Source organism: Ovis canadensis, chromosome 3 (assembly GCF_042477335.2).
Source record: "Ovis canadensis isolate MfBH-ARS-UI-01 breed Bighorn chromosome 3, ARS-UI_OviCan_v2, whole genome shotgun sequence".
NCBI classification, from domain to species: Eukaryota; Metazoa; Chordata; class Mammalia; order Artiodactyla; family Bovidae; genus Ovis; species Ovis canadensis.
The window spans coordinates 43,295,386-43,311,513 of NC_091247.1; the positions used below are offsets into that span (position 1 = coordinate 43,295,386).

General features: G+C 36.8%; 1 protein-coding gene across 1 annotated transcript in view; it reads left to right on the top strand.

Moving 5' to 3' along the window:
- RAB1A (RAB1A, member RAS oncogene family) overlaps positions 1-16,128 on the top strand; it is a 30,048-nt gene that overhangs the window by 12,110 nt on the left and 1,810 nt on the right. The window contains exons 2-5 of the mRNA XM_069583019.1: positions 3,635-3,707; positions 9,605-9,700; positions 14,263-14,358; positions 15,654-15,785. Coding sequence (XP_069439120.1) covers positions 3,635-3,707; positions 9,605-9,700; positions 14,263-14,358; positions 15,654-15,785 — 397 coding nt within the window. The remainder of the gene's footprint in view (positions 1-3,634; positions 3,708-9,604; positions 9,701-14,262; positions 14,359-15,653; positions 15,786-16,128) is intronic.

The following is a 16,128-nucleotide window of genomic DNA, read 5'->3' on the forward strand; positions in this document are numbered from 1 at the left end:
GGCCTGTGTTAAAACCACTGCAGTAATAAACATTTGAGGTGGGGGGCGTGTTTTGAGGTCATGCAGATACCTTAACTCTCCTTGAAGTTTCACCCACTAATTTTAGCATTCAGCAGTGGATCTTGTCTGCAGCAGTGAATCTACTAGTGATTTTCTACTTCTGTTGTTCCTTCTACATGTATTATTTGGAATCCTCATGTAAGGAAGAGTTGTCCCTTCTCTCCTCTTTAGTTAATACTTGTACCCTTATGGACTCATGGATATTTGTTTTATTTTGGGGGTTATAATCCAGTACATGATTGTTTACTCTGTGGCTCAAATTGTTGCCTTGGCCTTTGAGGTTTGCTATCTGTCCTTTTAACATGCCATGTTCCTGTAGACTTTTTTCTCTGGCATTTTGCCCAAAATGTTACTCGAGAATGACTATTCCTTAGCTGTTACTCACAATGAGAGAGACCTGATTAAAAACACAAAATTAAAATGTTCTCTGAACTCTTGATACAGTGCTTTGTTAAAGGCACAATATTATATTTTGGATGAGTAAGTCAGTTTACCACCACACAGACAGATACCTTAAACATCAGAGTGAGGAAAAACAAAACTCCAGATTACTATGGGGAGAAGGTATAAAGTATCATTGTCATTGTAAATTAGACATGAAGAAGACTAGAGGAAGTTTTGATTGAAAACAATCTAGTTTAGGAGAGTGTCGATTATAGTTGTACTGTAATCTGTAAAGATTACTTTTACAAAAATTTCTCAACTGATAGAATTCAGTTTTTCACATAAGTCAAAATGGTATTGCAGACTGAAAATTCAAATTCTTGAGAATAAAAGAAAGATATATTTTGCTAAATTATCCTTGGCTCTGTACCAGAACTGATCTTGAGCTTTCTAACTTTAGATTCACATATTTCCTATCAACATTATTACTTGTTCTGTTTTGTAAATTATAGTTACAGAAATATCTTTAAGTGATCTCAAGTCTGAGTTATCATACTTCGTGTATATTAATAGTTTAGAAATAAGCTACTACAGGAGTAGGTAATTTAAAACGTTCCAATGCAGGTAACGTGCTGTTGATCATAGTCTCTTGGTGTGTAAATTGGATAAGGCAAGAAATTTGTTGGTTGATTTTGTTTGCCATTCTTTTCCATGTGTCTTGTCACGTTAGTGAAACTGATGGTTTGGGAGAGAAAAAAATAGGCTTCTTTAGCAAGACTCATTGCGGAGCACAGTGCTCAGTTCTTTATATTATTTATAATGGCTCTGGCCTTTAAATTATCAGAAACACATAAATGATGTTTCAGAATAATGCTGTTTGTGAAATTTAAAAAGAATGTGATAATTGAAAAAGGTAGTTTTAAAAAATTGACTACTACTTTCTTTGAAACCATAATGTAACTTGTAACATAGTTAGGAAGCATTTATGTTTTTCTCCAGCCTCATGGTTATTCTGGAAGAGAAAAATTGATCTTTATGGTAATTAGTGACGTCAGAGGTGACATCTGTAGCCCATTGCTGTCCTTTACCAGTACCACTGATTCAGGGCATGTTTATTGAGTGTTTACTAGATACCTGGCACTGTGCTCAGGAAAGTTGGTAAATTCAGGGCATTTGCTGTGTCATAATTTCTGTTAAAAACAAAGTAACTGTAGTTGTGTTGGTGCTGTGATTTTTCTTGCTAACTGAAATGTAAACTTGTAAGATACTCATTGCTAGTGTTCAGTGTTCATCATTCTTAAGAATTCATTTGGTCTAATTAAAGAGAAGGGTATCAATAGTACTGAAGCCAGTCAGCAAATGTACTGACTAATAGAAGTTGTTTGGTATTAGGTATTAATAATTTATTAAGGGTAAATTTTTATAATACCTATCCCTACTATCCCCTTTTATTCTTTAGGCTCTCAAATGGGAAAGGGTGTTACTAAGTTCATCCTGTGCTTCAATCAGCCCTTCTTAATCACTTATTTTAAAAGCTTATTACCTTTTGTGACCTTTATTTTGCCATTTACTAGGGCAGGATTTAAAAATTTTTTTTTCCTTTTTTGGTATAATTAGGGACAATAAGTGTACTACAGTAACTTGGTAAACTAGAAAGGTATGTGTTTTTTGTTTGTTTTTAAATATTTTTTAAATTTAGTTGGCTGCATTGGGTCTTAGGTAGCGGCCTGCGGGACCGTTCCTTGTGGCTCACAGTCTCTAGTTACGGTATGTGCACTTTGGTAGTTGCGGCACTCTGGCTTCGTTGCTCTGCAGCATGTGGGATCTGAGTTCCCCAACCAGGAATCGAACCCATGTCCCCCCATTGCAAGGTGGATTCTTAAATACTGGATCACCTGAGAAGTCCCAGAAATCTGAAAGTTTTAATACTTATCACTGTATAAACCTCGGTGAAAGTGGAAGTGTTAGTCTCTCAGTCATGTCCCACTGTTTCGATCCCACGGACTGTAGCCTACCAGGTCCCTCTGTCAGTGGAATTCTCCAGGCAAGAAGACTGGAGTGGGTTGCTATTCCCATCTCCAGGGGATCTAAACCCAGGGATTGAACTGAGGTCTCCTGCATTGCAGGCAGATTCTTTACTAGGAAAGCCCCCCTGGTGTTATAAGTCTCGGTAAACAGTTGATTAATAATCCCAGAGATAATCATGCCCAAACATATTGCTTACATGTAAATACACTTGTAATCTACATTTCATTTGCAAGTGATATTTGGGTTTCATTTTAAGTGGATAGCATTTTATAAAAAGTAAGTCACAGGGGAGAAATTTAAGAATCCTGTATGTCTTCTGAAAAAAATCTGTAAATTCTGGATTTTCTGTCATTTTGAAATTGCTTTAAAAGAACTTACAGAACTGGGCAGAGTTGGGAAGAGTAGAATCTATGAGTGGTTCCTTTGACCATGGGATGACTGTTGTCTTGAGATTTATGAAAGGCTCTCTGGAGATAATTTTTGAGATAGTCTCAGTGATGGTAAATGTGCATAAACATAGCCTAGCTTTCAGTGTTTTTTTTTTTTTTTTTCCCAGTGTTTTCTGAAGTATGCTTTAATACAAGCTTAGAATGTTGGCAAAGTTGTGCATTTACACGAACAGCCTCCTTGTTTTTATTATATCTCTAGTTTAAAATAAAAGAGAACTCCAGGTGGATGCTAGGGAAGGATCATTCATAAAAGCCCTTTGTTGGAGGATTGCTATGAAATAAGGATTTGAGATTTGAAGTTGAAGGAGAGATTTGTTTGTTTCACTGGCAAAAACAAATGAAACTTAACTCCCTGTATTCTAATATTGCAGAAGAGTGGGATTTTTCTAGCGAAAGTCTGTTGGACTCTTCCAAGAATGCATATCACTTATGTTTCCTTTCATTCGTTGCTTGGACGTGGAAGTTCAGTGATGTTAGAGATAAGGGTGACATTGTCTATCTTATTTATACATAATCCTGTTATGTTCAGTGATTCATCAAAAGGGCCCCAAACTGCTGTTTCTTGGAGTTTGGGCTTCTATAGGGCGTCCATGGGCTTTTCACAAGCTGTAGTCTTCCTCAGTGAGCTATTAGTCTTGGCTATATTTTTGTTGTTGTAGAACTTATAATACAGTATGCTTTTTATTAATGTGATTTTCTTTTTCTCTTTGCAGTGATTATTTATTCAAGTTACTTCTGATTGGCGACTCTGGGGTTGGAAAGTCTTGCCTTCTTCTTAGGTTTGCAGTAAGTTGAAATCAAAAATGATTTTAAAGGAATTAATGCTGTGTATATTTTCTGGGTAGACAAAAGATAAAACTGTTTTATTCAGGATATTCTTCCAGAATTTTATATGTGACGCCTCCAAATACACATTCCCAGTGATATCTAGACTCTTTAAATAGAGGAAATACTGTTGTTCCTAAAAGAAATTCAGGAAAACTGTGGATATAAAGTCAAAGTGTCTGATACTCTCCTTGGAGGTCAAACAATGTTTCATTCCAACATAAATAATGAGTAAGGGAAAAAATGGTAGGTTTGTGTTGAAAATGACTTGATGGAAGACAAATCTTCAAGTAAAACTTTAGTAGAATAAAAAGAAAAAGCAGGGCCTGGTACAGACTATTTATTTTTTTGACAGTGGCGTCGTCGTCATTTAAATTTAGGCTGATAAATAACTTAATAATAACTTTCAACTTAATAAAATGCACGGACTTGTTCATAGTGTTTATGAACTGCCTTCAAATTTAACATGTTTTCCTTCTCACTATCTTGATCATTGCTTCTTAAGATGTGAACCATTGGGGATTATCAAGACCCTCCTGGAGTCCATGAGATCAAAAACTACTTCCTAATAACATGAAATCATTAGTATTTACTGAATAAATAATTACCTAGTAATTGTACTAAGACAAAAGACATTTGCCTTTTTTCACTCTGTTGATCTTTGCCCTGATGGTGCAAAAGCAAGTGCCTTATTAGTCCTATGTTGATCGCAAAGAGTTGGACACGACTGAGCGACTGAACTGGACTGAAGTAATGCTAAGCCCCAGATTATGCTCATAGTCATGGTGTTTACCTCTATTTGCTCATAGGGGAGGAAAAAAATACCATTATCACTTAAGTGTGTCTTTGATGAAACAGGAAAAAATGATTAATTTTTTTCATACTTTTAACAATTGAGGTGTAGTTGATGTTCTGTGTTGATGTTCTGTGTTATATAGCTGTTAGATGTACAATATAGTGATTCACAATTTTTAAAGGTTATATTCCACTTATTGTTATAGGATGTTGGCTATATTCCCTGTGTTGTACAACATGCCCTGGTAACTTTCTGTATTATACATAGTAGTTTGTACCTCTTAATCCCTTACCCCTATTTTGCTTCTCCTCCTTCCCCTCTCCCTGCCAAAAACCACTAATTTGTTCTCAAATCTGTGAGTCTGTTTCTTTTTTTGTTATAGTCATTAGCTTGTGTGTGTTTTTTCTAGAATCCACGTGTAAGTGACACCATACAGTATCTGTCTTTCTCACTCTGACTTAGGTAGCGTAATACCCTCTCAAGTCCATCCATGTTGTCGCAAATGTCGAATTTTTATTTTTCATGCCTGACTAGTATTCCATGGTATGTATATATGTATGTATACATCTCCTTTAGCCATTCATCTGTTGATGGACACTTACTAATTTTTAAAGATTTTGATCCTTGTTGAGTGTTTTTAAATATTCTGTGTGAAAAAATGAGTACACATAAAACAGTTTTACTGAAGACTGGAATGTGTTGGTTGTCTTAAGGGAGAGAAAAGCGTTTGTATAGTTGTTTCCATTATGAGCTAAACTAGCTGCTTTTTTCATTGAACTTTTTTTTTTTAACTTGAAAGAACAACTAACAGGCTACATTTATCTAGAACTGAGTATTGGGTATACATTTTATCAGATGAACAGACTTGTCACTTCAAGGAAAATACCTGATACCATTTGTTGCCTATAATAACTTCAAGCTTTTCAAGGGAAAATTAGAATTTAAAAAAATTTAAAATCCACCACTGCAAGCTTGACAGCATCTCAATACTTAATATTACTTTTCTGATGAGATATTAATAAGTCTCATGTATATTCATTATATATAAAATAATTTGAAAATAAGACCATGTAAGTACCAGAATAAAACCTAGGTGGCTCTTTAATCATATGTAAAAGTATTTTCTAACAGGAAAAAAATCAGGAAAGAACAGACTGTTAAATTTGATTTCATTAAAATTAATGTTGACACATAATGTTAGAAAACAAAAGGTCCTAGCAAAAAGTATTTGGAGGAAGAGGTGATAGGCTCAGTATATAAAGCACATTTGTACACTAATGAGGAAAGGGTATTTGTCCGAATGGAAATAAGAATGAATGCATGAGTCAGCAGTTTACAAAAGGAGAAATACAAATTGCCAGTAAATATGAAAAAATGTTCAGTTTTATTTGTAATTAAAGGGCTTAAAATTTTTTTTTTTGTTTAGCTGCTCAGCTGTGTCCAACTCTTTGTGACCCCATGGACTGTAGCCCACCTGGCTCCTCTGTCCATGGAATTCTCCAGTCCAGAATACTGGAGCGGGTTGCCATTCCCTTCTCCAGAGAATCTGACCAGGGATCGAGCCCAGGTCTCCTGCATTACAGGCTGATTCCTTACTGTCAAAATTAGATAATACTTAGTATTTATTAAAGTGACAAGTATTAAAAAAATTAATTCTTAGTATTAAATCAGTGATCTGGGTAGGTGGAAAGAAGCTAGCATTTCTTGAGGGAAATGGCTGTAGCCTGAGGTATTTGCGCTTCAAAGAAAATCCTTTCCAAGTTCCTACAGACCTAAGTCACAGGTTTTCAGTATTACCTACACAGAATCAGCCAGGAAGCATTTTTAAAATACTGATTCTCAGATCCCTAAAATAGATTCAAGCTGTAAAAAGTATGATTAAGAAATGTATAATAAGCTTTGAGAGCACAGAGGGAAGAATCTCTTTAACTACTGGCCAAGGAATTGGGGAATGTTTGGACAATCACTGTTGCCTGAACTCAAATTTGAAAAACGGATAAAAATTGGCAACTTGCCCACGGGCTAGGGAGCCAGGGGGATAAAGCTTGGGAGTGGGGAGAAAGAGATACTGAAAATTTGGACAGTTGAAATGGCAGGTTCAGTGGCTCAGAGGCACGCAAGTAAGGGTTATTTAGGGGTATATAAGAATTCTGTTAATAATAGCATTTATAAGTTTTTCTAACAAAGCACCTGCCATGTTCTAGTGCTGAATGTTCTCTATCCATTTTCTATAGTACGTGATAACTTACTTGACAATTTAAATTTAAAAAATGAATATCTAATAATGATGAGTATTTTGTCAAATTGCATTCAATGCTTCAAAAATATCCTTTTACCCAGTGATTGTTTATACCGAAATGTGAATATATGTGGAGGATAAGTCAACATAGCTGTCTCTCGCCACTTGGAACTCTGATCACACTTTACAGTTGTCTTTAGCCATCTTTGTCTCAGTGTCATGTACACATCTGATTCAGCATTATCAAGACTTGCCCACACTCGTTTCATGTTGTCCTTTTTCTCCTTTTGTTGGAGTGCTACAAATAAAAATCCCAAATGTGTCATTTCCCCTTGCATACTGTTATTTAATACAGGGTTTCCCTGATCTCACATGGTAAAGAATCTGCCTGCAGTGCAGGGGATCTGAGTTCGATCCCTAGGTTGGGAAGATCCCCTGAAGAAGGAAATGGCAACCCACTCCAGTATTCTTGCCTGGAGAATCCCGTGGACAGAGGAGTCTGGCAGGCTACAGTCCTTGGCATTGCAGAGTCAGACATGACTGAGTGACACTCATACACTATCATATAAAAAACATTTGTTGACTTACAAAATAAATGTTCTTGGTTATCTTAAGAAGTGTGGTGTTAGTTTGAATCACAATTCAAAACATGGTTCACACAGACTTATTGATGTAGGGAACAGACTTGTGGTTGCCAGCGGTGGGGAGGGGAGGATGGAGAGAGATGGGAGTGGGAGTTTGGGGTTAGCAAATGCAAACTTTTATATATAGAATGGAAAAATAAGGTCCTACTGTATAGCACAGGGAACTATTGAGTTTCCTGTGATAAACCATAATGGAAAAGAATATGAAAAAATGTCTATATATGTATAACTGAATCACTTTGCTCTATAGCAGAAATTAACAACATTGTAAAGCAACCAGACTTCAATTTTTTTAAAAACCCATGGTTCATACTTTCATTTCGTTGTTTTGCTGCTTAGTCTTTTAGAGTTTTTCCAACTTCCCACTTCCCACCTCCTCCTTTTTTATTTATGTATTTTTCATGTCACTTTCTTTTTGCAGAAACTGGGGCAGTTGTCCTATAAATTGTCCAGCATTTTAGGTTTGTCAGTTTGCTTCTCTGTGGTGTCTTTAAACTTGTCGCTCCTGATTTCCTGTTTCTGTAATTGGAAGTAAGCCCCAGAGCAGTGCTTTATATATCATTATGGTAGTTACTAGGCCCTTGCGATTATTTAAATTTAAATAAAATTGAATGGAATAAAAAATTCAGTTCCTTGTTCTCACTAGCCACATGGAGCTACTGGCTACTGTATTGACAATCACAGTCTATAGAACTTTTCTGTCATCAAAGAAAGTTCTTTTTAACAGTGCTACTCTTAATAGATTTAGGCTTGATTGAGCCTAAATCCATTTTTGTTAGCAGAATACTTCCTGGGCGGTGCTTTATGCCTGATAATTGTACAGTGGGGTTACATGGTGAAAGTGTGATCTCTCCATTTACATATATTTTCACTTAAAGAAAAAAAACTGAATTTTGTTTTCATTATGAGTAAAATAATTGTAATAGGTACTTAGGGAAAAAACAGGTGTAATTTTAAAAGTTTAGCCTTGGGTTAAACATTGTTCACACAAAAACTTGTACACAGATGTCCATAGCAGCACTATTGATAAAATAGCTAAAATGTAGAAACCCCCCAGATGTCCATGAACTGATAAACAAAATGTAGGATATCCATACAGTGTGCTGTTTTTCAGCCATGAAAAGGAATGAGGTACTGACTCATGCTGTAACATGGCGGGGGCTTCCCTGGTGGCTCAGTGGTAAAGAATCTGCCAGTGCAGGAGAGACAGGTTCGATCCCTGGTCCAGGAAGATCCCACATGCTGTGGAGCAACTAAGCCTGTGCGCCACAAGTACTGAGCCTGTGTTCCGCAACAAGAGAAGCCTCTGCAAAGAGAATACCCTCATGCACTTCAACTAGAGGATAGCCTCCACTCACCACAACCAGAGAAAAACCAGACCCAGCACAGCCAAAAATAAAATAAAGTGTGTGTGTGTGTGTGTGTGTGTGTGTGTAAAACAAAAAAGGCTGAACCTTGAAAAGTTTATGCTGAGTGAAAGAAGCCGAACACAGAAGGTCACATTATATGATTCCATTCATGTGAGGTGACCAAAACAGACAAATCTGTGGAAACATAAAGTAGATTAGTAGTTTCCAGAGTCTAGGGGGAGAGGAAGAAATCTGACTGCTGCTGGGTATAGGGTTTTCTTTTGGAGTGAAGAAAATGTTTTGGAATTAAAATAGTTGTGATGGTTGCACAGCTTTCTGAATATACTAAAAACCACTGAATTATGTATTTTGAAGGGGTGAATTTTATGTAAGTGAATTATATGTCAATTTTAAAAGTGATATCTAGGAAATAAAATTGACTTATGAAAGAATTTCGGGAGAGGGACATGATCATAGGTTTGTGTTGAATAAACTGAATAACCAGTGGGGGTGGAGGAACAAGAATTCTGCTGATTAGCAAATTAGAAAAATCATTTGTAATCATTCAAAATATAAAACCTTCTCTGTATGATACATATAAAGAATTTGCCAAGATATGATTGGAAAACTAAAGAATAGCTATTGGAAAAAAGCCATTTTTAAGTAGCACTTTGTCTTCAGAATGTGAACTGAGTGCAGGAACAGGATGGAGTGGCTGTTCTCAGACTGTTATGTCTTACGAATTTTATCAGCTTTCTAGATAAAAGTTAACATATTTCTTTCTTACTCTATTGAACATTCATTTTAATTGTTAACTTTTTTCCCTTTAGGATGATACATATACAGAAAGCTACATCAGCACAATTGGTGTGGATTTCAAAATAAGAACTATAGAATTAGATGGGAAAACAATCAAACTTCAAATAGTAAGTAATTTTTGGACTAGAAATTTTTTGGAAATTATTTTGGTAAATTTAGAATGTCTTTGTTATTTGTAATATGTTAAAATGAAAGTATCTTAGGAATCATTCATCTGTGACAGAATGGTAGAGTAAGAATTGTTTAGATTGAAAGTGATTTAAGATTACCTCCTTCATTGAGTTTTCTGTTCATAGAGTTGAGAAATACATGTTTTAAGTCAAACCTGGTCCCAGTTCTTTTTCTTGCGCTTTTATCAGGTCTAAGGGGTCTAAGTTGATGTTTGTTTACTTCGTCTTATAGAAGAAGTATATTGAGCAGTTTTCATGTCTTTTATTGTGCTGAATACTCTGGATCCAGGAAATACCTAGGAGAGGTTCTTCATATTTGTTTTAGTTGAGTATTTATTAGATAGTATGTTCCAACTCTGTAGAAATGTAGAATTTTATTGGAAGGGAATTTAGCTTTTCTTACATATTTTACGGCTCAGAAAATGGATGCTAAGAGATTTAATGACTTGCCTACCATTACTGGCAGAACCATATGACCCATAGCTCTCTGTTTTCAGTATATTGTGTTCCTGTGCCATCCTCACTCCCTTACCCATCCTTAAAACCCCAACCCTGAATTAAAAATAGGCAGTTGTAGTAGAAACTTAATATAGGTCTGGGGACTACCAGGAGGGACATACCTTTGGTCTTTAAAAAAAAAAAAAGAATCTCGGTTATCTTTTAGAATTGGCTCTTAGTATGAGGTAACATAGAAAACAAGTGACTTCTCTTTTTTATGGAATTGATAACACTCTGAACTGGAAGGAGTTCTGAATTGGAGTCAGAAAACTTGGGTTGGTTGTGTTCTTTCTGCTGTTTATTAGTTGGAGAGTCATGGGTTTAACTTAACTTCAGCCTTTTTCCTGAGACTCAGTTTCTTACCTCTAAAATGAGTGTGATGATAGTTGACTTACTAATAGGGAGTTGTGAGAACCAAATCTATAGTTCTGTGTATGTATGTATGTTAATCTGTGTAAAAACCCTTTGCAGTTGCCTAGTGAAGTAAATGCCACTCAGTCGTGTCCGACTCTTTGCGACCGCATGGACTGTAGCCTACCAGGTTCCTCCGTCCATGGGATTTTCCAGGCAAGAATACTGGAGTGGGGTGCCATTTCCTTCTCCAGGAGATCTTTCCAACCTAGGGATCGAACCCAGGTCTCCCGCATTGTAGGCAGACGCTTTACCACCTGAGCCACCAGGGAAGTCCTACATCTGCAGTTGCCTAATCAAAATTAACTTCTGTTGGCAGCCCGCCATTTAGATTGGTCTTATCACAACCTGTCATTCCTTCCTGGAAGCATGTTTTCAGAGCCGTTTACAATTTGGGTTACTCCTGTGTAAGTGCCACGTACTAAAATATGATTCCTGAAATCAAAGACAAGATAGTATCTAGCCAGTGTGGACTACATGGGGTAAATTCTCTATTGATTTGGTCTCTGAATTTCTATTTTTTCCTCTCAGACTTTAGGGACTCTTGCCATTTTCTCATCATTGGCCCACACAAGGACAGAAAGAAAGCCTGAGTTTACTACATTTGCTATCTCAATAACTATTTTACCTACTAGTTGGGGTCTTACGGTTTTGCTTTGTTTTTTGTTTAAGTCTTATATTTTGTGACTAGGGCGTTAAAAATCTAAATGCAAGATTTTACTTTTAACCCTGCTACATTTCACTTTGCCTGGCTTGAATTACCCATTCATGTTTTCCAGGTCTTTAAAAAAAATGATTGGGCTTATCTATATTTTAATTATTTTTTCTGCTTTTCCTGCTCAAATGTGCCATCAGGGTCTTTATCACAGTTGGTGATTACAAAATATTCAGCACTGCAGGGCATGTATGGAGTCTAGTCCCATGAAAGGCCTCCTTCTGTGACTTGATTCATTCACAAAGCTTTATGGAAATGCTCACATTACACAGGCATTCAGATACATTCAAGGTTGCAGGGAGAGATGAAACATAGCCCCATAGGAGAGAGACAGTGGGAGAGACACAGCAGGGAAAATCAGTTTACCTCGTGATTATGAGGGGTCATGTACATAAAGGGTGGTCAGTTACAGAGGGAAGGTACTGTTAGGATGTAGAGTCAGAGTTTTCAGAGTGGCAAGAAGATAGCAGAAATTTCACTCTTTGGATGCCGTTGCTTAGCTACAATTTTTTAACGTGTATTCAGAAATAGTTTCTTCCTGTTCTTGTCCTATCCTTGTGAAAGGGGTTAGTGGTGGTGAAGAGAAGGGAACTAACATTTTATTGAGTAGCTACTATAATGAGGTATTGTGCTACTGCTGCTGCTAAGTCGCCTCAGTCCTGTCCGACTCTGTGCCACCCCAGAGACAGCAGCCCACCAGGCTCCCCTGTCCCTGGGATTCTCCAGGCAAGAACACTGGAGTGGGTTGCCATTTCCTTCTGCAATGCATGAAAGTGAAAAGTGAAAGTGAAGTCACTGAGTCATGTCCGGCTCCTAGTGACCCCCTGGACTGCAGCCTACCAGGCTCCTCTGTCCTACCAGGCTCCTCCATCCATGGGATTTTCCAGGCAAGAGTACTGGAGTGGGTTGCCATTATTGTGCTAGGCATTTTGTAAATATTCTTTCATTTAAACTTAGCAGTTTTATAAAGTAGTGATATCTGGAATTTATGGATGAAGAAACTGTCATAACCAGGAACTAAATTTAATGTTTTGAAGTCAAATTGACTTTACTCCAGAGATCCTGCTTCTCCAAGGGTATCCGGAAAGACTTGAGGCTCCTTACTGATGGTTTTCTGACTCTAATAGGCTAGTACTTTGGATGAAAAAAGTAGCTTTTGCTTGTTTTAGAGGAACAATTGTTAACATTACTTTATTACTTCATTATTATTTTTCCCCCTTGGAGTATGTTAAAGTGGTTATTGACATGATATTTCACTACAAAAATACTAATTATGCATCTATTTTACTATGTAACCACCATTACCACCTCTAACAAAACTGACACTAATGCCTTTAAAAAATTCTTTTTTTAACTTTCTGTTTTGGAGTATAGCCAATTAACAGTGTTGTGGTAGTTTCAAGTGGACAGCAAAAGGAGTCAGCCATACATACATATGTACCCATTCTCTGCCAGACTCCCCTCCCATTCAGGCTGCCACATAGCACTGAGCAGAGTTCCATGTGCTATACAGTAGGTCCTTACTGGTTATCCATTTTTAATACGGCAGTGATACTAATGCCTTAATGTTATCTAATATTCAGTCTGTATTTAAATTTCCCCAAAATTGCAGCTTATTTTTAACAGCTCTGTTGGCTGGGTCTTAAAAAAGGAAGTGATTTCACTCAGTGCTCCTGAATTTTTTTTTTTTTTGGCCATTTAGGACACTAGTGGGGATCAATGTCAAGTTCACATATATATTCCAGAACTTTTACTTCTTCCCATGAAAGGCTGTTTCATCATAATCTCCACTTGTATTAGGCTACAAGTCTGTTTTTTGTTTTTTTAATTGTTAACTATTAAGTAACTGTTCGGTTATTTCCCCATCAATCAACTATTTTAGTGTGGGGTGTGCTAAGGTGCTTCCATCTGTCTGACTCTGTGTGACCCTACGGACTAGAGCCTGCCAGGCTTCTTTGTCCATGGGATTCTCAGGCAAGAATACTGGCGTGGGTTGACATTTCCTCCTCCAGGGGACAGGACTGAGGGATCTAGCCTGCGTCTCTTATATCTCTTTGCCACTAGTGCCAGCTGGGAAGCCCGTTAGTGGGGCAGGTAGCTTTTCTAAAACAACATTCTTCTAAAAAAAAGAAAGGTCATTATTTACTAGCAATTGAAACAAAATTCTCATTGCCCTTGTTAAAATCATGGTTTTTAAAAGGAGTTTACCTGATATTTTTCAATAGTTTTAACTGCAAACTTTAATGTGGCAGTGTATTTGTTTCCAGTGTTGGAACCTAAATGGTTGAAGTGTGGTAAATTGCTCTTAAAATGAATCTTATAAAAGTATTTGGAATCATCTTCCTTACATTGTTTTCCCTAGGATTAAAATAATTGTTCCTTAGATGGCTAAAGTGCTGTCTTGACTGGTAGTTATCTGAATTCGGTCCTTTCAGTGTTTGCCATGATGATAAAATGTGCTAGCAACAGACTTTGTGTTACGTTTGATGAGAGTTGTAATGTGTTAACAGGGGCACTAGAACAGTAGATTTGCCAGTATCAAGTCAGCCCATCTTTGCATTCATAGTGTAAGCTTGGCACAGTGCTAAAGGCTATTGAATATATGAAAAGTATGACGTAGTTGCTGATCGGCTTATAATTAGAATATTGGTAGCATTAACTGCAAGCTAAATTAGACACTGCCTTCTTTTTTGAACCTTCAGATATTTGGCAGTTTCTTTGTGATTTAGTAGTGTGAACACAGAGAGCTAATGTTCCCATAGCAAATCCTGGTAATCCACAACTACGTAAACTAAACTGTTCCCCCTCCTTGCTGCCTTTTCCCCAACTCTTGTTTTAATGGAATTGCTTGGATTTCTTGATTGTTTTCTGATAGTGGGACACAGCAGGCCAAGAAAGATTTCGAACAATCACCTCCAGTTACTACAGAGGAGCCCATGGCATCATAGTTGTGTATGATGTGACAGATCAGGTAAGCTCCGGAGAAGACTGCGCTACACTGACAGTGCAGCGAGTTAGTGTCTGAGTAAATGTCACTCTGCTTACTCTGCACACAAGCAATGAGCATTATTTATGTAGCAGACTTTATCCACCCCGAATGAAGTGAACGATACAAAGACACACGTCAAACCAGTTATCTTTTAAGAACAGGTACAGTGTTATATTTTCTCCCCTACATCATTTGAATAAACTGGTCAACCAAAATTTCCTATTTTCCTTTAGTAAACAGAAAACTTAGTAATTGGATTTACATTTGCTTTCAAGGGACCCAAATTATATTTATTATCAGTTAAATCATTTTGTCAAGGGTTTGTAGGGAACTGGGATTGTTTGGCTCCTATTGTGTCCTTGGTGATAGGTGTTAACAGAAATTTGCCCGGTAATTAGACCTGTTGGACTTGCCAGGAGTAAGATTAAGGGTCTCTGCCTGTGGCGTGTGTGATTCAGAAATAGGGATGAGCTTTGAGGAACATTCTAAGACGACAGTGAAAATCTAAAGATAAGCTTGTTGAAAGAAGGTAGGGGGATGTGAAGAATAGTGTAAGAATGGTTCAAAGGCAGTAATTGTTTTTTTGATCAGAAAGTTAGAAAATTCAGGGTCCTTTTGCCTGCCAAGGATTGAAAGATGAACTTTGAAAATTACAGTGTGTAATTCTTGTAGTAAATGTTCAATCTCCAGTCAAATATGAAATCAGAGCTAATTAGGAGATAACTAGAATTATAAACTTTAGATTCAGCACCATTAGGAGTACTATTTGATAAAACATGAAGAAATCATTGCTAGTTAATAAATCTCAAGTCATTTCCTTGTAATATTTAAAGTGGAAAATTTCCTCCCTTAAATATGACTGTGGAAAACAAGTATCTTTACACTGGACCCATTTATAACATTGGACATCTCTAGTAGTTAACAGTTAGGCTACCTTATTCATAAGCCAGAATTTTGACACATTTCAAAAACTACGTTTTGTTGTGCATATAAATAGCATATTCCAAAACAATGGGATTTGCCTGAGCTATAGTTTGAGCTGTATTTCCTTCTCAAATAAGGCATTATCATCCTCAAGCTTTCAAATTCTGTATTCTTATTCATATAAGTATGTATCGAAATGTCAGTTCACATCTTTCCCAGCATTAAGAGTTCTTTTTTAATAGCTATTATCGTCTCACTAGCTCTTCTTAGGGCAGACACTTCTGTTTATCACTTGCTTCATTAGAATAGTTATGTTCAGAACTATATTATCACTCTTTAAATTGTCTTTTTAGGAGTCCTTCAATAATGTTAAACAGTGGCTGCAGGAAATAGATCGTTATGCCAGTGAAAATGTCAACAAGTTGTTGGTAGGGAACAAATGTGATCTGACCACAAAGAAAGTAGTAGACTACACCACAGCAAAGGTATGTTTAAAGTTTGACTTTCAGACTGAATTGGAAGGTGCTGAATTTGAATTATATATGGGTATGGAGTCACACAGTGGCTGCAACCACCTTAGCTTTTATTGTTAGTTTCCCAACAAAGGATTGAACCCATGCCCCCATATATTGGAAGCACGGAGTCTTCACCACTGGACTGCCAGGGAAGTCCCACCTTAACTTCTAAAATACATGCACTAGAAACTTTGACAGTGATAATTCGTGCATTGTCTTTTATCTGAGTTCAGTAAACTTAGTCATTCATCATTCCTTATTTCAGATGGTGAAAAAGATTTTTCAATTAATTTTGCCTTACATATTCTCTTAG